We start from the raw sequence: 24,334 nt of genomic DNA, 5'->3' as shown, positions 1-24,334 counted from the left end.
TTCAGCAGTTAATTGGATTTTGGTGTTTCTGCAAGAAGAGGTGAGCTCATGTCCTTCTACTCCACCATCTTGTCTCCCAATCTAGTCTCCAAAGATTTTAAAGAGCTATGAATTATTAAAAAATGTTCATTCAGATTTATAGCATTTTAATCTAAATTAAAAATATAAAGGCAAAACAGTTTTTTAATGGGAAAGGTAAAGAACAGCCAGATTATCAATATAAAAATTAAATGCCAATTTCTTCATTTACTTAATACTTTTTAAATAAAGACAGTTAATGCATTCTCATTTATATAGTGGGAACATGGCTATCCTTAGATTTATTTGATTTTTTCTATTTCTATTCATTTAAAAAATTTCTCTTAAAATTATGGATTTTTGTAAAACTGATATTATTTTCTCTTTCATTTTTTTTTCATTTGAAAGTGTGACCTTTTATTTCTATGCTACTTACGGTTAACCTTTACATTTAAAAAATGTTTTAACTTTATAACACATGTTTTCCTAACAATGACAAAAAGGAACTATCTGCAACTTCTCTTCCAACCAAAATAAACTTTTTAGCATATGGAGGCAACACGAGGCAAAGTCAACTTTCCTTCTGGTTGTACAGAGAATTAGGTTTATGGACAAAGGAGTTTGCTCCTGGGTCCTACTCTACTTCTTCCTTTTTTTTTTTTTTTCATATTAACAACTTATTTTTTATTTTTGAATATCACAAACTTCAATCAGAATACTTTAAAAAATATTATTCTGCATGTGCTTAACAAATTTGACAAAGGGCAAGGATTCAGTTGACTTGTATTATGCTGTGAAGTTTGAACTGAAAAGCCAATTCACATGTATTTAAAATCGTTAAGTACAGGTAACCATGAACACCTCACTGCATTAACCTGATGGCATCCTACCTCTATGCACACATTCATGTAACACTACTAGTAATTACCCTGGAGCAGAAGCAAAATGGAGATGGAGGAATTGCCCTACAAAGCAAGTTTAAGGGATTAAACAGTGTCGTCATCATCGTCATCACTACTGAGGACAAAGCTGCTGCCTGTAGACAGGGGCCCTTCCTCCTTAACATTCCCTAAACCACCTGCAGTCCCTCTCTCATTGGAATCTTCAAACAACTTGTCACTGGAATTGTCATCAAACAACTTCTCATTGGAATCGTCATCTTTGAACATCTTTTCATCTATGACTTCATCTTCTTTTACATCTACATCTTCCTCATCTTCTTTTCCGTCTGAATCTTCAAACATCTTTTCATCTGCATCGTCTTCTTCATCCTTTTCATTTGCATCTCTCAGCCCCTTTTCTTCTGCTTCTTTGTCCTCTTTTTCATCCGACTCATCGTCAAATACTTTTTCATATGTTTCTTCCTTCTCATCTGACTCTTCATCAAATTCCTTCTCAGAGCCTTCTTCATCAAACACTTTCCTGGAGCTGTCATCTTTGAATTCTGATTTTTTAGTCATTTTCTTCTAACTCTTCTTCAGAAACGTTTTCATTAAATTCCTTTTCAGAGCCCTCTTCCTCAAAACCTTTCTCAAGGCCGTCTTCTTTTAACTCTTTTTTCAGAGTCATCTTCAAACTGCTTTCCCAAGCACCCTTCAGACCCTTGTTCTGAGCTGCTGTCTTCAGCTGCCTTTTGGGGGCTGGCCTCCTCCTCAGACTCCTGCTCAAGGCCATTCTCATCCAGATCCATTTTGGGTCTCTTCTTTTTGGACTCTCATTCAGGGCCATTCTCTTTCGACCCTTTTTTAGGACTACCCTCTTCATGTTACGTCTCGGGGCTGCCTTCTCTGGACTCTCCATCAGAGAAGTCTTCTTCACGCTCTCTTTTGGGACAGCCTTCCTCAAACTCTCTTTCGAGGCAGCTCTCTTCAGATTCTTTTTGGGGACAGCCTTCTTCAGCCTCTTTTTCAGGGCCACTTCCTTTAGCATCTTTTTCGGAAGCAGCTTCTTCATCTTCTCCCCTATCTTCTGTTTTTTCAAACTTCTTTTCATCTATAAGTTCTTCAAATGCCATTTCAGTTGCGGCTTCTTGAACATTTGTTTGTGCCAGGGTGCTCTGAAAAATGCCTAACTCTAGAAGGTCCCACCCTTCTGGAGCACAGATGGAATTTGAATGCTGAAGGCCTCTGTTGGCCTCGGGAGTGTTGAGGAAAGCCTCCCATCCTCTCAGCCTTTCCTCCCTTTCTCTCGTGGTCTCCTCCACCTGATAATCTGTAGTCCCATCCCACACTTGGGCAGTGATTTGATGGCCACCAAACCACATTCCATTGAGGGTTTGAATACAATAACCAGCTTCCTCGGGATCCCTAAAGGACACAGAGGCCACACCATCAGGGTGCCTATCAAAGAGGAGCTTCCTAATTTGTCCAAACTTTGAACACTCTACTTGAAGGTTTTCTCTGATCTTGTTCGGCATGAACGATCATCCTCAAAATCCATACGATGAAACATATTTTTGATGATGACAACTTGCTCGTGGCGTATTTGGGATGGGCCAGCTCTTCTCTCAGGTCTCCAATCCAACTGCTTTTGTTGCATAGACAACTTTTTCTTGTAGTCTTTGCACTTCTTCTTCTTTGAGGTGTATTCCCCTTTCAGTTGAAACTTTGCCACCTCCACATGTAATTTGTAGCCTCTAATTTCATCTTCATCCAAAAGTTTTAATGCGAGATCCACAGATTCTCTCTTCAAATAACAGCAAAGTCCATCTCCTTTAAGATTTCCTTGATTATCTTTGTAAAGCTTGACCTTAAATTCTCCTGTTTGAAGATCTCTCATAATAATGCAAAACTTGGACATGAGCTGTAAAAATTCATCCACTGTAGTGTCTGGAGGCAAATCAGACACATACACATTTGTATTTCTGTCTTCTTCAACATGAAACCATCCTGATTCAGCCTTTCTCTTTTCTCCCCTCTTTTTGGGATAACTGGGTTCGGGAGTTTTTCTTTGCGGAGGTTCCTCTGCAGTCCTAGCACTGACATCTTGGACGCTCGCAGTAGAACTAGATGCACCATGATTAGAAAAGCCATAACTGGCCTGATATGTAGCAATAAAATCTTCAGTGATCTTGGGGAAACAAGCCTTCTTGTCCAGGTCCCATTCATATGGAGTGTCAGTCGGCTGCTGCCCGAAAGAATCGGTTTCTCCACTGGGATCTTTCTGGGTGTCACAGTCCTTGGTGTCTCCGTACAATTCTTACATTCACAACTGCTCATCAAACTCGTCGTTCACATCCAAGTTGTTGCCGCTCATGTTGCCGACTTAGCCCAGGGGCAGGGTCCAAGCGAGCGAAGAGGCCAAGCTGACGCTGGTTCACCCTGCCAGGTCTTGCTGCCGCCGCTCGATCCAGAACATGGCAGAAGCACACACACAAGCTGCTGCCGCCGATCAAGTCTGAGATGACTGCAGCTCCCGCGGCAATGCCCAGAAACCACTTGAAAATGGAGGCCCACTTAGGCTGACACAGTCGCCATTGTCCCCTACTCTGCTTCTTAGTCCAGCTCCACCACCCCCTCCCATGGAAGTTAGCTCACTTTGGTAAGAGAGTCTCTCATATGTTTTTGGCTTGAGGCAAACACTGGAGCCTGGTGCTTCCAGATGGAGATAAGTACCATTGTGCTTATTACACTATCCTTATGATACATTTCCCAGTAAACTACTCAAAAACCTGTTCACACTCAAAGCCTTTATGCCTCTGATCTTAGTGTTAACACATGGGTCCTAGTCTAGTCTATTCTTTCCCTGTATTATTAGTGGTTTCTACAGCTCTGTTGGATTTTAGCATCAATTTGATCCCATTTATATATCTTCCCAAAATTCCTAAATGCTTTGGGCTTACCAGTTTTCGTGCTTTGTTGTTTCATATTTTTACATTTCTTCTAGCATCTTAATGTGAGTTTCGGATAAGGGAGACAGGAGCATATACATTTAGTTAGTCACCTTCCTTTGAATTAATATTTACAATTAAAAACATCAAAACAAAACTTCAAAACTCGTATTAATACAGATGGTTTTATTCAGTTATAGGACAGGGCACATAAAAATCAAATATTTGATTAAAATTTAACCCTTTACTCAAAACTAGAAATTTTAAATATTAATAAGTAAATTTTTAGCAGATGTCTAAATTGTTAACCACTTATTAATTATTTAAAAACGTTAAGGCCGATATTTACTTATGCACTGAATCCCAAATAGGTAAAAATAATCACCCAGAGTTTGTTATCAATTAAAACAAATTAAAGTTAGTACTTAATTAAAGAAAAATTGTTGCATGTTAAGGAAATATAGCACATGCTTAATGTCAGTTCCCTCTCCCCATCTCATATTAAAGAATCACATACTCTCCTTTCACTTCTCCTAAGCAGCATAGGAAAATCCCATATATAATAAAAGCTTAAAGTTTAATCTTCCCTAATATTATCTGATCATAAATTTCTTTGGTCAATGGAACGTATGATTTTTTCAACTTATCCATGAAGTAAAGTGGATCAGAAATTTTCAATGGACTAAATCCTTCTTCCACCAACCGAAACTTCTGTAGTTTGAATGTTCCTGTTGTTTCCATCTTTTCCTATAAAACAGTGACCAGGATTAGTGGAGTCAGTCAATGTTATGTATAATATACAAATAAAATATTCAACAATATAGACTGTAATATATAATTATAACATTTTTATATCCAGTGACCATCTTTATTTTCTAATAAAGAAAATAAATAATTTTTTAAACTAATAATTTAATATTAGAAATTTAAAAATGCTCTTTAGAACACTTAAATCTTTACCTTGATTTTCCTGTGAACTTCATTCAACATAGAATTATGAATATAGCTAATAACTGATTACAAATATGTCTAAAACATATAGGTTTATCTCTTCAATCCAATGTCAAGGCAATATTATTTACAAAGAATGCTACTAGACGGCAAGAAGATAAAAGCTATAAAAGACAGCAATCTATTCCATAAGGCAGAATACTGCAAGAACCAGAGGGGGTAAGGAATGATCTAAAACTTGGGTTCCCAAACTATGCACTGAGGTGCCTCATAGTACCTCAGTGAATTGCCAGAGTCCCCATAGGATATTTAAAATTTTCAAGGTAAACCCAGTGACATCTGTTGTCACACTACCAACTACTTGGTCAAGGTAGTTCACAGTTTCAATATTAGTTTATGATACATTCTTTTCAATGACATCATATCTTTGAGAAACAGGGTTTTTGGTGGTTGCTATGATAAAAAGCAAGTATAACCAAAATTCAAGGTGGAATATGGAATTAAGTCTGGCCCTGTTCAGCACAATCTAATTCCAAAATTTGAGGAGCTGTGCAATGTCCAAGTTACATCTCCTTAATACATGTGGTTATTTAAATATGAAATAAAAGCATTTTTCTTTCCATTTATATGCATTATTTTTTCAAACAGCAACTAATTTATTAGACCTAAATAGTTATTTTGCTTTGCCCTAAGTACTGAATAAATGAATGTTTAGGTATTTGTTTTGGCCCAAGAGTGCCATGAAATAATTACTAAGACACTAAAGATGTTATGAATCGAGAAAGTTTAAGAATCTTTGCTTTAAGGAATTTAAAGGAGACAAGGATATTATCTCTGTGGTAGTTTCAGGCATAGGGAAGCAAACTTGTTTTAAGTCAGATGACATGTAGGGTCCATACAAGGTTCTATGAGTAGTTTGGCCATTTTTATGCATCCTTCTGAACGAATGCAACTAAGTCAACTTTTCTTTGAACCTTGTTCCCTGATCTCATCCCCTATCCAACACTGTCATCACAGAATGAGATGTAACTGTGTAGAAACACATATTCTTTTCTCTTTTTAAAAAAATTAGTTCAAATTATACAATTTGATAGTCTGCCTTCTTTAAAAAAATATATTATTCCTGGTATGTTTCTCCAGGTTAGGTAATTTTCATCAAAATGGCACTTTTTAATGGTTTCATAAGATCTCATCTAATTATAATATGTTAATTAACCTTACTCTTATTCTTGAACTTATATAGAGAATATTAAAAAATTTTACTACATAAATAATAACATTTTATATATAACATTTGTGCATCTTTAATTATGTCCTAAGGGTAAATTTCTGGAAATGAAATTACTAAATCAAAATATATGCAAATTCTAAGAGTGTGATCACATATTTACCAAATTATTTTCAAGAGAGATGATAACAATTTGTGTTCCCACAAGCAGAATGAAAAGACCAGTTTAATTTCATCTCAGCCATACTGAGTAATATCACATTTAAAAATTTTTTTAAATTTATTGCCGAAAAGAATCCTTTATAAATTTGTGCTAAACATATTTTTAATAAGATAGTTGTCTTATTCATTTTGTCAGAAGTAACTTATATGTTTGCATTGCTTATATCAGATCATTTATTATAATTTATTTATTAAATAATTTTAGTGCCAACTAAGTATCATGCATTGTGCTAACTATAGCAAATACTGTAATAAACGTAACACTCATGGGCCAAGTTCTTTTAGGTGTTTAATGATCCTAAAATATTTTCTAAATTTGTACAAGACTGATTTAATCTTATAGAGGAGTCCTATGACAAAATATTTCTTCTGCTTAATGACAGTGAATTTTAAGTTGCCCTTGGAGGAAAATGTTTAAAATATTATTTGATCCATCAACTTTCTACTCTACTGAGAATTAAAATCCATTCTTTCTGGGGTAAGATGGGAGGGGCAGGAGGGAGCTGGGTGTGGTTATAAAAGGGTAACGTGAGGGAGCCTTGTGGTGGTGGAATTGTCCATATCTTGACTATGGTCATTGATACATGAAGCTACACAGGTAATAAAAATGTATAGAGATTAATACACACATACACACAAATGAGTACAAGTAAAACAGAGGAAATTTTAATGAGTGGATTGTATCAATGTCAATATCCTCGTTGTAATCGTTTACACAGGATCTCTCTGTATTGTTTCTTACAAATGCATGTGAATCTACAATTATTTCAAAAATTTCAATTAAAACCGTGTTACTTCTTTTTCATATTTAGCTACCTTTATTATTTCAGAGGACTGCTATGAAAATAATCTGAGACAATATATGTAAAAGCTCTTAAAATATTATGTAAATGGAATATGTATTTACGACAGTTTAGATGATGTGTCTCATTGGCCAAGCAGTGACTTGGCCACAAGGATTACCCAGCAAATGCTTTAAAAAAGAATATTAAGTCAGCTATTGCTCTATCAGGGATGTAACAGTGATATGACAAACATATCCAGAAAAATTCTATGTGATTGGATGTTAAGAGATGATGAAGACTAGCTTTGGGAAATTCTATTTGAGGCACGATATTAAATGAATAAATGGCTGGATAAATGAGCAGGCAAAGTTACCCAGGAGCTGAGAAAATTCGTTTCCTTTTTACTGGACTTTACTCCAGCAGCCTAACAAGAGAAAGCCCACCTCTCAAAACCAATGAGTTCAGAATTCCCCCAAAATATAAGGTCCCCGAAGGAGACTGGACAGAACGAAGATAAAAAATTAAAGGCAAAATTGCTTAAAGCCAATTGCCTTGAGGGTCTACACACATCCTGCAGACACTTTGATGTCAGCTTGGTGGAATCTAATTTTAGGTACACAGCACCAAATGTCTTCACAAAGCATGAAGGCATGTGTAAGATTTGGGTTTGGCTTGCCTCCATCACTGGGCCCCTCATTTATCTGATTGAAGAGGAGAAGAGCAACAAATAGGACAACCACAAAGACTTCCTAGCATTTTATTGTCCCCCCTTCTATAATTAGGCTTCAAATATGGCATAAATTAGCATCCCAATGCTTTTCATTGTTCTTGAAATTTTCTAATAAAAATAAAATGCACCTATTATCTAAGCGGTAAATATTATTTTATAACTAAACCATCTCCAGATTCCTGGTCTTAAATTTTATGGGTAGGTAAAATTACCTGAATTCTTAAAAATTGTGGGCAGGCATAAGCCGGTAAAAATGTTACAATTTGTTCATAAACTTTTTCCAAGTCTAAAGACGTATTTGGTTTTAAAGTTATAGAAGCCATTCCTGCTTTTCCTTCATAATCTGAAAAAAAAAGTTTATAATAGCATCAGTTTTACAAGTGGTAGGTGAACTTTTTAAAAAATCCAGTTAATTATACACTAATTGTTACAAATGTAGACATTATATCTATTGCAGCAATAACAATGCAACAGTAGCATAAATGAGTGGGTCTTTCCCTGAGCATATGATTTACTCCCTAGAAATGATTTAGGAGGAAGGAAGTGCAGAGTCTATGTTTAATTGTTTACACTACAAAAACGAAATAGATGGAATAGAAAACACCATAAGTGACCCATAATATGCATCCTGCCACTATTATTATAAAATATTAAGAGGAAACATTTTTTTAAAGGCAAATATATTTTAGAGAAATGTCCATGTTAAGCATCAATGCAAAAAATAAAGGGTATTATTCAATATGTTCAAGTTAAGAAACTAGAGGCAGGTATTTCCACAATTAATTCCACAGATCGCTTACTGCTTATCATGCCACCTTTTTTCCAGGGCTTTGGAATCTCTTGTAGCATTTTCCCAGCACCCAGTGCCTGTCTATTAGAGTTAATATCCTCTTTCTTTGCCCCCTATCCAAACATTCCCACACTCAGTGTCCCCTGCACCTACAAACATTAATTGGAAAATACTGTCATTTGTTTAAAAAAAAAAAAAGGCAGTAAAGGGGAATAGCTGTCCTGTGATTTCAAGTTGGTCACTTTTCTTTGCCATTTCCACCAACGTGAGACAATCCTCATAGGCATATTTATAACGATAAATGAGGCCAACCAGATTTTAAAATAATTTCTGAAAAAGATTCAACTTAACTACAAGTCAGTGTTATTAAACATTTAAATTAGAACACGTTCCTATTTAGTGGTATGTATAAACTCTAGTCATCAAGAGAAAAATAACAGACCATTGAAAAGCTGTAAATATTCTAGCAGTGAGTCACTGATCAGAGTTTTCAAGATCTGCTTAGAAATACACACATACATTAAAATGCAGTTGGTACCTTTCCCCTGGTGTGACCATGAAGTTTGCTAGCTTGGTCTAGGGCATTACTTGCCAAGCCAAAACTAAGATATTTATTTTAACATGTGAAAAATGAAATGCTGAATTAATAAAATTGTTGCAAAGTGAAAGGAAAGTGGCACATTCTGAGAACCCTTTCCAAACCTGAAACACATTCATACCTGGTACAGCCACACCATAGACATTTATGTCCTGTATGAAATCCAACATTCCAATAATATCGGCAACCTCTGTGGTTGCAATATTTTCCCCTTTCCATCTAAACAAAAAACAAGTTCCAGTTAGTTACCTATACTTGAAGAATGAGGTGCCCAGCTTTAAGTTTTAGTGCCTTGCATTTGGCTCTGTGCAAGCACCTAATAATAAAAAATAATGGCAGTTTTCAAAATGAAAAACATTTCTAAGGAAGAACTTTTTTGAGAAGTCAACAAAGTCAGTATCTGTTTTTTATTTAAAATTACATCAGTATCTGTTTTTTATTTAAAATTACATTATCTGTGTCTCACTGGTATGAACTGCTACTGTAAAAGGGTTTTTTTAATATGTCATAAAAAATAAAATAACAACAAATCCCTCTTCGTTTTGTAATATAATAACAGTGAAGTACAAAGCATTCTCTATCTCTAATGATAGAAAAAATGGAAAGGAAAGCTATAGTTGTCTTTCTGTGTACTGACCCCCTTTAATTTCTAGGAATTAACCCCTTTGGCTCTTTTAATGCACATGAATGTTTTAATTAAAATGATTTTACATAAGGTGACCTCCTAACATGACACAAAGAAGGTGAGGAAATAGGAAGTATAATTCATTTATTCATTCAAACGTTTTTGGACTGTCTACTGTCTGTCCTCTACTGTTCTATAGTCATTGATTAGTAAAGCAAAATAAATTCATAAGCCTAAAATAACCCTAAGGAATTAAAAAAGCAAATATAAGAAAGGGAAATTTTGCTGTTTCACTATTTTTGCCATTAGGTCAAGAATTAGACCATATTTGACTAAATTGGTTTTCTGTTTTAACCTTACCATTTAGACTTCACATCAGCCTGCCTGTATCACATGCTAAAAAAAAGGAGCTCACTGATTTGGACCCAAATGATTCATTAAGATAATTGCAAAAATGACATCGAAATGTAACTTATATTTCAATCTAGAAACAGATGGGCAGTGAATTTTTAAACTGGGAGACATTTATTGAGATAAAAGCTCTCCGTTCCCTGAAGGTAGACAGCAGGTGGTGTATAATGTTTCCACAGAGCCTCACTCAGAGCAGGGTTCACAATCACCGAGCAAGCTTTGCAACCGACGCTATTTCATACCTGAAAGTGTCTCCAATACGGTCCCAAAAATAAAGGAAATTCTCCTGGTCTTGGACCATTAAATCTCCGGTGTTAAAGTAAACATCTCCCTTCTTAAAAACATCACAAAGCAATTTCTTTTCTGTGTGCTTCTTATTTCCAGCATAGCCAAAGAAGGGATTCTTTGCATTCACTGGAGAAATGAGAAGTCCAGGTTCCCCTGGGAGAGAGGTATTTTCAGTGATTTGATTAAAACTATTATTACACACCATGCATGTACCTAAGTTACATATGACCAACACATCCAGTGTAGCTTATCTTACTTTCCTCTGAACTTATTTTTATTATATTTGACATCAATTACTCTGGGTGCCTAAATCTAACACCGTTTCACAGACTGCCAAAGCACAAATCACTTTGGAAAAACTAACAAAAAGGAAATTGAATGTAAAGAAAGGAATATTAAATTTATTTTACATCCTGGGTGGATACAGCAATGGCTACTTTTTTTGATTATGTAGATTCTAACACTGATAATAATGAAAAGGAAATTGAATGTAAAGAAAGGAATATTAAATTTATTTTACATCCTGGGTGGATACAGCAATGGCTACTTTTTTTGATTATGTAGATTCTAACACTGATAATAATGACAATTATATAAATAACAACTACAATAATAATTTTAAATTAAGATTATGATGGTAGCAATATTTATTTATTGGGCACTTACTATGGAGCAAGCCCCATGAGAAATACAACTGTCACCTTATTAATTTTTCAAAGAAATCCTTTGAAATTGATCATTATAATCCCTATTTCACAGGGAAGGCACTAGGGTCCAGAAGAAGGAAGTATGTTAGCAAAGTCCAACAGATAAAAAGGAATGGACCTAGAACTCAAATTCAAGTCCCTATGATTTTTCTGTAAAATATTATCTCTGATTTAATAAATATGTTATTAGCAGCTTAAGAATATGTTTTATTCCTCTGGAATGTTACTCTGGAAATCCTCAATGGACAGGAGATAAGCCATGAAATTTATTAGTTTTACTTACATTTTAGACACATTATTTAAAATAATTTTTAATCGGACTTATTCAAGTTAATCAAGATACTGCCCAGCAATCAACAAGGTAAAAAACTACTTCTAAGAGTAGAAGACAAAGGGGAGCAGCAATCACTTCCCCAGAAGATTTCAAGGCCATTGTTGACTTGTTTTGGCCGCTGTGAAGACAGCTAACATCTATGTGATGGGTTAGATGAGGCTGTATTCCAGCAAACTCGAAAGCGATTTATGTCATTTTAACACTCTCTTTTCAACTCTTTTTTTTTTTAATTAATTAATTAACTTATTTATTTATTTATTTTTGGCTGTGTTGGGTCTTCGTTTCTGTGTGAGGGCTTTCTCTAGTTGTGGCAAGCGCGAGCCACTCTTCATCGCGGTGCGCTGGCCTCTCACTGTCACGGCCTCTCTTGTTGCGGAGCACAGGCTCCAGACGCACAGGCTCAGTAGTTGTGGCTCACAGGCCTAGGTGCTCCGCGGCATGTGGGATCTTCCCAGACCAGGGCTCGAACCCGCGTCCCCCGCATTAGCAGGCAGATTCTCAACCACTGCGCCACCAGGGAAGCCCCTTCTCTTTTCAATTCTTATTGCTCCCACTCCTCTAGGCTTTATGGGTTCCAAGGGCGCACATGCCACTGGCCAAAACTAGGCTGCCCTGACTCAGCAGGGACCCATCACTGTCACTGTCATCACCGACACCATCATTATCATCATTATCATAATCACTGCCATTGTTACACTTATTGAGCACTTTCTGGGTACCGGTCACTATTCTGAGCACTTTACATATGTATCCTATCTCATCCTCATCACAAACCTGTAAGACAGGGTCTCATGTTGTCTTCATTTTACAAGTGAAATTGAGGAAGAAAAAGTAATTTGCCCAATATTACACAGCTGCCAAATGTTGAAGTTGGAATGTTTTTAACCAGGTCCATCTGACTCCAAAGGCTCTCCTCCCTCGCATATCCCATCCATCTACATCCCCTATATACATTTCAGAATTTTCTAAGCCTCTTATACTTTCCTTAAAATTTATGTTCTTTATTTTTCTTCTTCAGGACACAGGTGATAGTTTCTTCACTGACAAATTAATTATTGCAAATGCTTAAAAAGGTCAGAGTGTATACTTATCTTTCCCTCCCAGGCATACGTTATGAAAGACACAATGCTTTAATGTAAAATAAAATTGAGCAATCCATAATGAGAATTACAAAATTGTAAAGCAGATATTTGGGGACAATCTGTTTTTGAAAAACCCTGAGGTTGCATAAGCAGTTCTGGGATTCAAGTTCCAATATCAGATATTATTGTAATTGTAATAAATAAAACACACTAGAAAAGAGTGCTTTAATAAAGTTCTTTGTGGGCTTCCCTGGTGGCGCAGTGGTTAAGGGTCTGCCTGCCAATGCAGGGGACACGGGTTCGAGCCCTGGTCTGGGAAGACCCCACATGCCGCGGAGCAACTAGGCCCGTGAGCCACAACTACTGAGCCTGCACGTCTGGAGCCTGTGCCCTGCAACAAGAGAGGCCGCGATAGTGAGAGGCCTGTGCACCGCGATGAAGAGTGGCCCCCACTTGCCGCAACTAGAGAAAGCCCTCGCACAGAAACTAAGACCCAACACAACCAAAGAAAAATATAAAAAATTAAAAAAAATAAAAAAATAAAGTTCTTTGCAATCTCCTTAGAAGTGACTTTTTTCTTAGATGCTGTCTATAGAGTTGAATTAGAGAAAGATATTTGATAAATGCTCTTGAAATTCAGAGGATTGGGAAATTTGTTTTTTAAAAGACAAGGCTTATATTTTTGTCCAATCTTTCAGCTACCAGGGAAACAACCAAAAACCAAAAACCAAAACAAAGAAACCCGGGTCTGTGACCTTTATCTCCATATTTGAAGTCATCTCTGAAATGTAGTTTAAACATATTCTGAGGCAGTAAAAAGTAACTTTGGCCTGATTCTTTCAGACTGGATCTCAAACCAATTCTAAGGGCACATCTCTACATTTAATTTTCTAGATTGATTATATGCAGCCGCATGTTAACTAGGGCACTTGTTTTCATTAAAATTTCTAACCCAAAACTATGAGAAAGACTAGCCTGGTGGAGGAGGAGGAGTGGGAGGAAGAAGAGAAAGGGAGGGAGGTAACTGGCCACATGACAGGCCCTCCACGGGGCTCTGCATACATCATCTCATTAAACTATCAACAATCATCTCCCGAAAGAAATACTGCCACCTCTACTCTGCATATGAAGAAAATGAGACTGAGACAGGTTGAGTGACCTACCCAAAGTTGGACAGTTTCTAAGTGTGACAGCCCAGATTTAAATCCAAGTCTGTCTCACTTTCCACTATACATAGAATCATAAATTGCCATTCATTTTTATATTATATCTTGGTGGTACAGGACATTAGACATATGGCACTGTAGGCACGGTGAATTAAGAAAACTATAAGCCCACAGTAATCACTTTTAAATTTTTGTAATTACCATCTGAGTGACCCATGTGGGGCCTCTTCTAATAATTAAACCATTCTACCTGCATTAAAATTCCAAATAAGTCACATATTAGAAATAACCATTCCTTCTCTTCTAAATTCAGTAATTAAAGAGAAATTCAGGAACTTTGCCTGAGGAAACATCTTCAAATACAAGAATCTTACCTTTTTTCACAAGACTACACCAGCCGTGTTCATTTCTAATGGGTTCATCTTTCTGAAAATCATACTTTATCAAGTCAAAAGTGAAAAAAAGCTGCAAAAACAAAATCAAACAAAAAACAAGATTTAGTTATTTATTTGTGCAATGACATCTCCTGGTAGTAGATTTAAATTTCAGTCAATTGAAATACAAAATTAGAATGTGGATTTATTAAAACAAGCTTTCCTGGTAAAAAGTTAAATAAATATTTAAAAATCAAAACTGAAGGTGTTAGTAACCAGCGCTCATGTACTAGCATTTATTTTCACTTCTTTTATGTTGCACCTTACCTTAGAAAAGCCTTACTAATTTTAATCTTTTCTTTTAAGTTTTTTTTTTTTGGATGTGGACCATTTTTAAAGTCTTTATTGAATCTGTTACAATACTGCTTCTGTTTTATGTTTTGGTTTTTTGGCCCCGAGGCATGTGGGATCTTAGCTCCCCAACCAGGGATCGAAATCTTAACCACTGGACAGCCAGGGAACTCCCCTAATTTGAGTACCAGGAAGCAATCCCTGCACGAAATCACATACTCTGCTAACTACAGTTAAGAGGACACTTTCTTGCCTTCTCTTTTTTGCAATCTTTCAAACATCCCTTGAAATGGAAAGTTTTAATAGAACTAAAATGTCAACTATGTGAATGCAAGGATTTTGTCGTGTATTTTAACTTACCCTCCCTAAAAGGGATTAGATGCCTCAAAAGTCCTTGTTTTTGTCACTTACTTAGACCTTTTCCCCAGGCCTTTCAACTTAATGTCCTTAAACTAACCCTCCGTACCTCTGTGCACAGTTGTGGTGTAAGATGGAAATTTGTTGGAACATCCCCATCACATCAGGAAACAAGCTAACTGGACATCTCTCCTTGACCCCCAATATTTCCAGCTCCTCTGCTCTTGTAACATTCATATTACCATGTCATGCAAATTCACAGATCCTCAAAATCTGACCCTGGGAGAGAACTGCAGATTGCTTCAATCCAACTCCCTCATTTCATGCATAAGAAAATTGAGGTTTTCCCAATCAATTAAACAAGTGATCTTATTAAGCTGAACCAGCACGTAGTAAACTAAAATGGAGGTGATAAAATGAAGTGAGAAAAAAGAATTAGGAAGGACAAACAAAAGAGAGCAAGAGAGAAGAAGGAGGAGCATGAGGAGAGGGAGAGAAACAAACAAATAAAGAACAAATGGGAAAATATGAATAAAATTAATGAGATAGATGTAATAGTATTATTTATTATCAAAGAGTAAACACAAACATCTCAGGAAAGTCAGCATGTAACTACGATCACAATTCATTGTTGGAATTAAAATACAAATGAGAGCATTACATTGTCATTACAAATGCATTTAAATCAATAGAGGGAAAGGTATGAAACTGATTAGTAAAATAATTTATGAAAAACGAAACCACACCATTCTAGTAAATGCAATCAATTTAAATTTTCTTGAACTTAACAAAAGAAAATGGAACCAAAGTTAAACTAAAATGTGTCTTTAGCATAAGAGATACCAGTCCCTATGGAGTCAAAGAATTTAACTTTAACCACAAATTTAATTAGAGGCCTGGCCTTTGCTCTCAGCTTCTGGGAGATAATCTCAAAGCCCTCACAATGTCATGAGGGACAGGACTTTTTATTTGTCTAAGGACCTTGGGCAACCACATAGTAACTCTATGATTGACAGTGGGTCTCTGAGTCATGCCAATAATGTTATGTAGGGTTGGGGCTTTGGGTCACCCAGTTTGACCTCCTGAGGGACTGGAGGTGGAGGTTGACCACAGAGGCAGCCAACTAGATTTAAAAGATTGAGCCCCCGCAAAAGACTCTGGACATCAAGGTTGGGTTAGCTTCCTGAGTTGGCAATACTCCATGTATTGTCACACATCAATTCCAGGAGAGTAATACCCTCCTGACTTCGCAGGAGAGGACAACTGGAAGCCTTGCATTTGGTACCCTCCTGGATTCTACCCTACTGTTCCTTCCCTTGACTGATATTAATCTATATCCTTTAGGTGTAATAAACTGTAACTATTATATGGCTTTTGGTGAGCTTTGTGTTCCTTCCAGTGAATGATCAAACTTAAAGGTGGTCTTAGGGACTCCCAAACTGCAACTGATGTTAGACGTGAAGGTGGTCCCACATGAACTGTTTTCTAACTTCACAGTTGGCTAAATTTCTTAGTCTCTAAAAGATGCCTACTTTAAGACAATAAAAGAAAGTTTATACAAATGTGAACAAAAGGAGCCTTTTTATTAAGTCTCATACTTTATCTTTACTTTGTATCTATGGATTTACCACCATAAAAGATGAGATAATCAATACTTATACCTTCTTCTCTCCTCCCACACAATTCCCATTTTTGTTAGTTATAAGTATTTTTATATTGTCAGGATTTATACTTCCATTAGATCTATAAACATAATTCAGAGCTTTTCAATCCTCTATATTTAAGTGGATTCAATCAAACCTTTCAACTGAAGGTGGTTCCTTCAATTTCTAAACTGCTTTATCTTCAGGTTCACTAGAATTTTTCATTCAGTGAATATAAGGAAGTAGTATATTCCTGTAAGTACATGGGAATTATATTCTCTGATTTCTTAAAAGTCTGAGGACACTACTTTGTTGCCTTTGGACTTGTAGGACAAGTTTGTTAGAACTAAAATTCTTAGGTGAAAACATTACTTTCTTTTTTGGGGGGCACTGAGTGTAACGTTTTTGTTTTGAAAGATGCCTGAGACATTTCCCATCTTCACCGTATACTTTGTACATCTTGCTTTTTCTGCCTTAGCATCTTCTTATGGTTCCTCAATTTATGTTCAGTAATTTCACCAGAATATATATATTTTCTTATGATCATTCTGTACCATATTTTTTCCCCCTGGAACAGAATGTGCTCTTTTGCTAAAGATTCAAATTTTTATTTTCAGGAAGTTTTCTTCTATTAGGTTTCAAATAGTTGTTTTCACTTTGATTTGTTTTCTTCTGCCAGAACATGAATGAAGCACATGTCAGATCATTGTCTATGCTTTCAAAATTTACCTTTTTAATTTATTTTATATTATTATTTGCTTATTCTTTACATCTGTGTAACTCCTTAATCCCATCCATCTTGCTAACAATGTTTTCAGTCTTGTTTATTTTTAAGTCCTTCAGTGTGGTGTTCAGCTCTGTAATATTTTCATTTTTCCCTTTTATTCTTTGTCCTTTGGGTTGAGCATGCCTACTTTCCAACTCCATTTGCTGATCTATGATTTCCTTGCATTTTCCTTTGAGCTCTTATGTTTAAAGAGAATATTATTACAATTTTTTTAACCTATGGGAAATTGTTTTTCTAAACATTTTCTGGCCATTTGGGGGGACTTATTATTTTGATGTTCATCCATATATTTTTAGCTGTTTTTTATTTAGATTCATTTTCTCCCTTTCTTTCAAGTTTTATTTCCTCTATGGATTTCATGTTTGTTCCTTCCCAATTATTATTACTGGGCATAGAAAAGGAGAAGGCGGTCCCCAATTTTTACTTGGATTTGTCTCTCAAATGCACTGTCACCAAATTTTTTATATTATTTGCTTTGGGGGCGTATATGGGACACCCCTTCCTTCAGTGTCATGCATTTAAATAGTAAGCATAGCACAGAAGAAGGACATTTGGGTCAGAGGAACTCTGTTGCTGCTTCATCTTTTTCTTTCACTTTTAACATCCTATCTCCATTTAGAGGCTGATTCCTCTCTGAGATGGTAAGTGTAAGCCTCCAATAAGTTTAAATTTTTGAGAGACACACTTAAATCTCCTCACATAGTTATGAAACAGTTATTGGTCCAATTTTTTTCTGATTACCTGCTATGTAACGAAACAACATGCAAATGAAATGATAAAAGACTAGAATTCATATGACATTGGGTACTTTTTTTTCATTTTCAAACTGAAAAAAAAAACAGAAAAAAAATCAGAAGTTGCCCAAATAAATTGGAGACAATCATAACTTCCTGCATTATGGACATTATAACAGTCTGACAGGGACTTTAAGATATTAGAAAATTATAATGAAGTCAAGCCAGTAATACAAAATACAAATCTTCATTGTATTCCTATTACATGATTACTTAGGAATGACTCAGCTTCACCAAAAAGCTTTAATTATGAATAACAAATTTTTAACGGAAACAGTGCAATCCATTCAGAAAATTAACTGTAAAGAATGTAATAATACTCGGTAATATCAGCACTTACTTTCCCCAAATTATTTTTGTTTGCAATGCACATGTATTTCTGAAATGTCAACAAGACCCTCACAGTCCCATAAAATGCATTATAAAAATAGTTTGTACCTTCTTTAAGTTTCAAACATTAGGGCAATTTATACCAGCTTTGAATCTATTTCTTTACTCTTTAAAAATTATACTTTTATCTCTTTTGATAATCCTCACTAAATGTTTCTTTTTACTTTTTTAAAATATGCTTTTTATTACTTCCTTCCTTTTATACTCTTTGAGTTTATTTTAGTTGTTTTTTAAAATTAACTTATAGAAATGGATATTTAGCTCACTAATTTTCAGCTATTCTTATCTGAGTTTTGAAATGTAACATTTTCATTATGATTCAGCTTAAATTATTTTCTATTTCTATTTCTATTTTTCTATTATGATTTTTTTCTTTGACTCATAGAAATTTAGAGATGTTTCATTTCCAAATATATAGGAGATGATCTAGCTGTTATTTTAAACATTTCCATCTTAATTAAACTGTGGTCAGAGAACATAATCCATATATACTCAAGCCTATGTAATTTGCTGGAATTCCCTATGTGGTCCTGTAATCTTTGTGAATGTGTGATAAACGCTTAAAAATAATGGATATTCTGCAGTTTTTAAACGCAGTGTCCTATATATGTTCATTAGTTCAAATAGTTTAGTTATTGTATTATTCTAATACACTACATCATTGAAAAAACTTTTTGCATGTTCTATCAAATAGTAAAGAGCTAAAATAAAATATTCTACTATGATTCTGGATTTGTTTATTTCCCCTTGAGGTTATATAAATTTTGATACTTTTTTAAAATTTTCATTTTTATTATTTAAAAATATTATTGTTGAATATAAATTCTATTTTGATAATTATTTCCTCCAAACAAGTTGAAGATATCTGTCCACTATATTTTGTCTTCCATGGTTGCTATTGAGAAATTAGCTGTCTTTTACTCCTAAGAAGGTAATTTTTTGGCTACTTTAAAAATTTTAGTGATATCTTGACATAGTTTTTAAGGAAACCATATATTAGAAGCCTACATATAATTTTTGAGTGATATAAAAATGAATGGAAAGTAGAAATAGTGGATTGAAAACACAGAAAATGGAGTCAAATTAATACATATCAGGACCTATGCTTGTTTATACATTATATCATTAAATTTGAAAACTGAACAAAAGAACTAACTATCATTATCCCCATATTACAGGGGAAAAAGATGGGAGATAACTGAGGTTTTTACAATCTATGGCACCACAGTTCATCTAGAGGCCACTATGTTATTTATAGAAGTTCTCAAATTTAAAAAAAAGGTGATAATATTTTGTATAATTTACAAGCACAAAGTCTAGAGGAGAGGTTAGCAGATCTCAATATATTTCTTTTGTAAAGAAAATATTGTACTTACTTTGTGAAGGAAATTCGCTCTCCCAACTGATCCAATTTTCCCAGTGTGATTCATGAAACAAATGTTTCCTTCAGTAGCTCCATAAAGCTCACACATCTTAATATTTCCAAATCTGTCTAAAAATTCTCTCCATACGTCACTCCGTATGCCATTTCCAACTGCCAAACGTACCCGATGATCCATTTCTCCTTCTCTCTGTTAGAAGAAAAGATTTTACTAGTAATTTACTATTTCCAGTTCCCAATTTTTTCTTTCGTTGCTATTACTTAAATAGCAACCATCCAGAAGTAAGTTGCATGTGTGCAATAATGCAAAGGAGTAAAAGAAATATCATGTAAGTCCATGGCAGAACTAAGTCCAATAGCTAATGAAACTAACACTGGCCCAGAGTAATACAGCTTTATTTCCCTATATCTGGCAAAATCGCTTCCTAAATTTGAGATGCTGAAGTCTTATTTTTCCTGAAATATGCTTTCTTCCTTACCAGAATGGAGGTTCCTCAAAAAATTAAAAGTAGAACTACTATACGATCCAACAATTCCACTCCTGGGTATTTATCTGAAGAAAACAAAAACTCTAATTCAAAAAGATACTGCACCCCATGTTCATTGCAGCATTATTTACAATAGCCAAGACATGGAAGCAACCTAAATGCCCATCAATAGATGAATGAAGAAAATGTGGTATATATACACAACGGAATATTATTCAGTCATAAAGAAGAATGAAATCTTACCATTTGTGACAACATGGATGGACCTTGAGGTCATTATGCTAAGTGAAATAAGTCAGACAAAGAAAGACAAATTCTGTATGATCTCACATATATGTGTCATCTAAAAAAAACAAACAACAGCAAAAACAAAAACCCAAAACCCTGAGCAGAGAACAGATTGGTGGTTGCCAGGGGCAGGGTGAGGAGCGGGCAAAAATGGGTAAAGGGGGTCAAAAGGTACAAATTTCTAGTTATAAAATAAATAAGTCTTGGGGATGTACTGTACAGCGTGGTGACTATAATTAACAATACTGAATTGCACATCTGAAAGTTGCTAAGAGAGTAGAGTTGACCCTTGAACAACCAGGGATTAGGGACAAGGACCCTCCATGCAGTAGAAAATCCAAATGTAATTTCTAGTCGGTTCTCAGTGTCACCGGTTCCACATCCACAGATTCAACCAACTGCAGATCATGTAGTACTGTGATATTTACTACTGAAAAAAATCTGCATATAAGTGGACATGCACAGCTCAAACCCATGCTATTCAAGGGTCAACTGTAAATCTTAAAGTTCTCATCACAAGAAAAAGAAAATCTGCAACTATGTATGGTGTTGAATGTTAATTAGACTTATATTGGTGATCAATTTGCAATATATACAATATATTGAATCATTACATTGTACACCTGAAACTATATGTTTTATGTCAGTTATACCTCAATTAAAAAATTAGAGTAAGAATATAATATCAGCTTAGTCATGGTACATCCATGATTCCTTCTGAAGTACCTCCAACCTTACAAAAGTAATACAAAATAACAAGAAATAACAATAAATAGACAACAATAATAGAGAAACCAATGTCCCTGACACAATTAAAAATGATCCAATGAACACATTCTTTACCTTAGTTCCTTCTCCGTCTTAAAGGAGATTTTAATCTATTAACTCTCAAGAACAAAGAGAATGTGAAAGAAAGGTAATTTCACAAACTGAAAGGTGAATAGATAAAAGGCATGTGACTAAGCAGAGTAGTTAATTCTGAAATCTAAGCCCACAGTTGGGAACGCAACACATGCTCCTAAGAGTGTCAAGGAAACAACAAAAAAATGAGGAAGGCAGAAGACTTGGTTGGAAATTTGTTTAAGAAGCATCTGCACCCCTAGACACGCTGATTCAGATAATACATCTGGGAGTCTGACCTCTGCACACTGGTCAAACACTGGAGACACTCTGGAGAAGCCCAACCAGATACCATTTCAGGTGCAGGAATCTACTGAAAACAGTAAGTTCAATGCAAGTCTGAATACTAAATGGTGAGATATCAGAGCCAAACTAATCTACAGAGGTAGAAATCAGAATATTGTTCGAACAACATTTGGTAGGACAATGACTGATTTTTTTTCGCCCCCCACCCTGCCCCCAGCCCTTTCTCTCAGGTTTTCAAAGACTGATTTTTTGATGACAACCAGGGGGAATATCTTCAAGAAGAAAATAAATAAAATTGATTAAAAATACTTGACGTGTTGTTAAATCATATTCAGAAGTTTGGGCTATTATGGAGAGATGAATTAGTAACAGACATTTAGAAAGCAAAATTTAAAAAGTCAATTATTTTCAGTAATCAAAAGTTAAAAATTGTTATTATATTTTAAATATACTATGTGTCAGCTATGAATAAAATATATATAATTTTTATAATGAAAAAACTTATTATCAAAGTATTTTAAAATGATCATAATTAGACCGGTGCCATAGAGGGAGAAGAAACATATGTGTGTGAATATGTGAGTAGGAAGCCAGGTAGATGATAGTTAAGACTGAAAAATCAAGAAATAGTAACATATATGTTTTATTAAGAAATATAGAAGTAAATAAAAACCAAAATATCTTAAAATAATTAAATATGTTTACCTCTAGAGGTAAAGTATTGATAGGAGGGGGTATTGTTTTCTTGAGAGTACTATTTGATTTTTCAGAATTGTAAAAGTACTAATTTAATAAAATAAAAGTTAAATTAAAAAAATAAAATAAGAACCGAGGTTGTGGATACATCAGAATCTGACTTGCTGATTTCCTTAGGCCCTTAAACCCTTAAGGGTTTAAGGTAAATATTCCACTGATAGAAGAAAACAAAAAAACAAACAAACAAAACAAACAAGCAAAAAACCTCACTCAATCAAAGTAGCTACTTCCAAGACAGAGGATTCTTTTCTACCACTAAATACTACCAGGAGCAATTCTGTCCTGGTTCCACCTCCCACGGGCATGTCCAGTATTGCCCACCTGGCACGGAACTAGCTCTTGGATTTTTCACTACCATTTTCATATATAAAACAGTAGTGTTGTAAATCTTAGGATTTATTCTGCTTTAACAGAGAACAATCTTTTATTTTTATTTATTTATTTTTTTAATTAATTAATTAATTAATTTTTTTTGGCTGTGTTGGGTCTTCAGTGCTGCGCACGGGCTTTCTCTCGTTGTGGCAAGTGGGGGGCTACTCTTTGTTGCAGCTTCTCATTTCTCATTGCGGTGGCTTCTCTTGTTGCTGAGCACGGGCTCTAGGCGCGTGGGCTTCAGTAGTTGCGGCACATGGGCTCAGTAGTTGTGGCTCGCCGGCTCTAGAGCACAGGCTCAGTAGTTGTGGCGCACGGGCTTAGTTGCTCCGCAGCATGTGGGATCTTCCCGGACCACGGATCAAACCCGTGTCCCCTGCATTGGCAGGCAGATTCTTAACCACTGCACCACCAGGGAAGTCCAGAGAACAATCTTTTAAATGGCATGATTCTTGGATGCTTTTCAGGTTAGAGATGAGTTTTAGCAAGTATTATTTATAAAATGAATTGGCACACTCTTGAAAACCAATAAGAAGGTGGTTTACAAACCAAATTCCATAGACTTTAACCTGTGTCGGCTATATAGCTATTCAAGCTTACTAAATAATAATATTCATCCAAAGTCATTCAACTGATATAGAAAATAAAATCATCAAAACTAGAATAAGGCTTTTGTCTAGAAATATCAAAGTTATGTATTTAACTCTCAAGATATGTATTTATTTAAAGTATTTAAATATTTATTCTATTTTCCTTTCATTTAAAAGAAAGCCCAGAAGATCATGCTTTGAGGAGTATGAAGAAAGATCAACAGATTCATTATTTAGTGTTGTGAGAAAAAAGAGAATGCATATTTCTTCTGTTGTTGATATGCATGCACTCCTAAAACAGTAAAATACAAATGACAATTGATATAAGGGATATAAATTAGCTATTTTCAGTTTATTGAGATACAATCTAGTTTCAGTGACATTATTCAGATTTTTGTTTACCTGATTAAAATCATGAGCATGGAAATATATATATATACATATATATATGAAAATAATATGATTCCTTTATCTATAATAATGATATAAAAATTACATGAAGCTCTGTAGGAAGATCAAAATATATAGATATATAGTTATTTTTGGCACACAGACAATCACATGTATATACATAATGGAGAGAGAGAGAGATAAACAGAAGTTTTAAAAAAACTAGTTTGCCCAGGAATGGAAACTTTACCTAAAAGATATATATTACACAATAAGGTGTTATCATAAATGTTATCAAGATGTTATCAAGGGTTTAGCAGGGGCTAAATCCAGCCTACTTCCTGTTTTTGTAAATAAAGTTTTATTAGGACACAGTCACATGCATTTATATGAATTGTCTACCCTGCTTTTGCAATACAGAGGTAGAATTAAGTAGTTGTGACAGAGATAGCATGATTCACAA

General features: G+C 35.0%; 1 protein-coding gene and 1 pseudogene across 4 annotated transcripts in view; both read right to left on the bottom strand.

Annotated features, from left to right (window-relative positions):
• SLC27A6 (solute carrier family 27 member 6) overlaps nt 1–24,334 on the bottom strand; it is a 105,737-nt gene that overhangs the window by 46,464 nt on the left and 34,939 nt on the right. The window contains exons 5-10 of one of the 4 annotated variants that reach the window (XR_005019515.1): nt 19,837–20,031; nt 14,139–14,229; nt 10,430–10,628; nt 9,273–9,370; nt 7,976–8,106; nt 3,860–4,594 (exon numbers count right to left, since the gene is read on the bottom strand). Coding sequence is in view for 1 of the 4 variants with exons in the window: in XM_036849415.1 (XP_036705310.1) it covers nt 4,418–4,594; nt 7,976–8,106; nt 9,273–9,370; nt 10,430–10,628; nt 14,139–14,229; nt 19,837–20,031 (891 nt within the window). In the remaining 3 variants the exon portion in view is untranslated. Of the gene's footprint in view, nt 1–3,859; nt 4,595–7,975; nt 8,107–9,272; nt 9,371–10,429; nt 10,629–14,138; nt 14,230–19,836; nt 20,032–24,334 lie in introns of those variants that run through there. The other 3 variants (XR_005019514.1, XM_036849415.1, XR_005019516.1) reach the window with 3 other exon arrangements.
• LOC118893642 lies at nt 1,005–3,273 on the bottom strand (annotated as a pseudogene).

This window comes from Balaenoptera musculus, chromosome 3 (assembly GCF_009873245.2).
Source record: "Balaenoptera musculus isolate JJ_BM4_2016_0621 chromosome 3, mBalMus1.pri.v3, whole genome shotgun sequence".
Classification (NCBI taxonomy): Eukaryota; Metazoa; Chordata; class Mammalia; order Artiodactyla; family Balaenopteridae; genus Balaenoptera; species Balaenoptera musculus.
The sequence above is the reverse complement of the archived record's forward strand: the minus strand, read 5'-3'. Positions and strand labels throughout refer to the sequence as shown.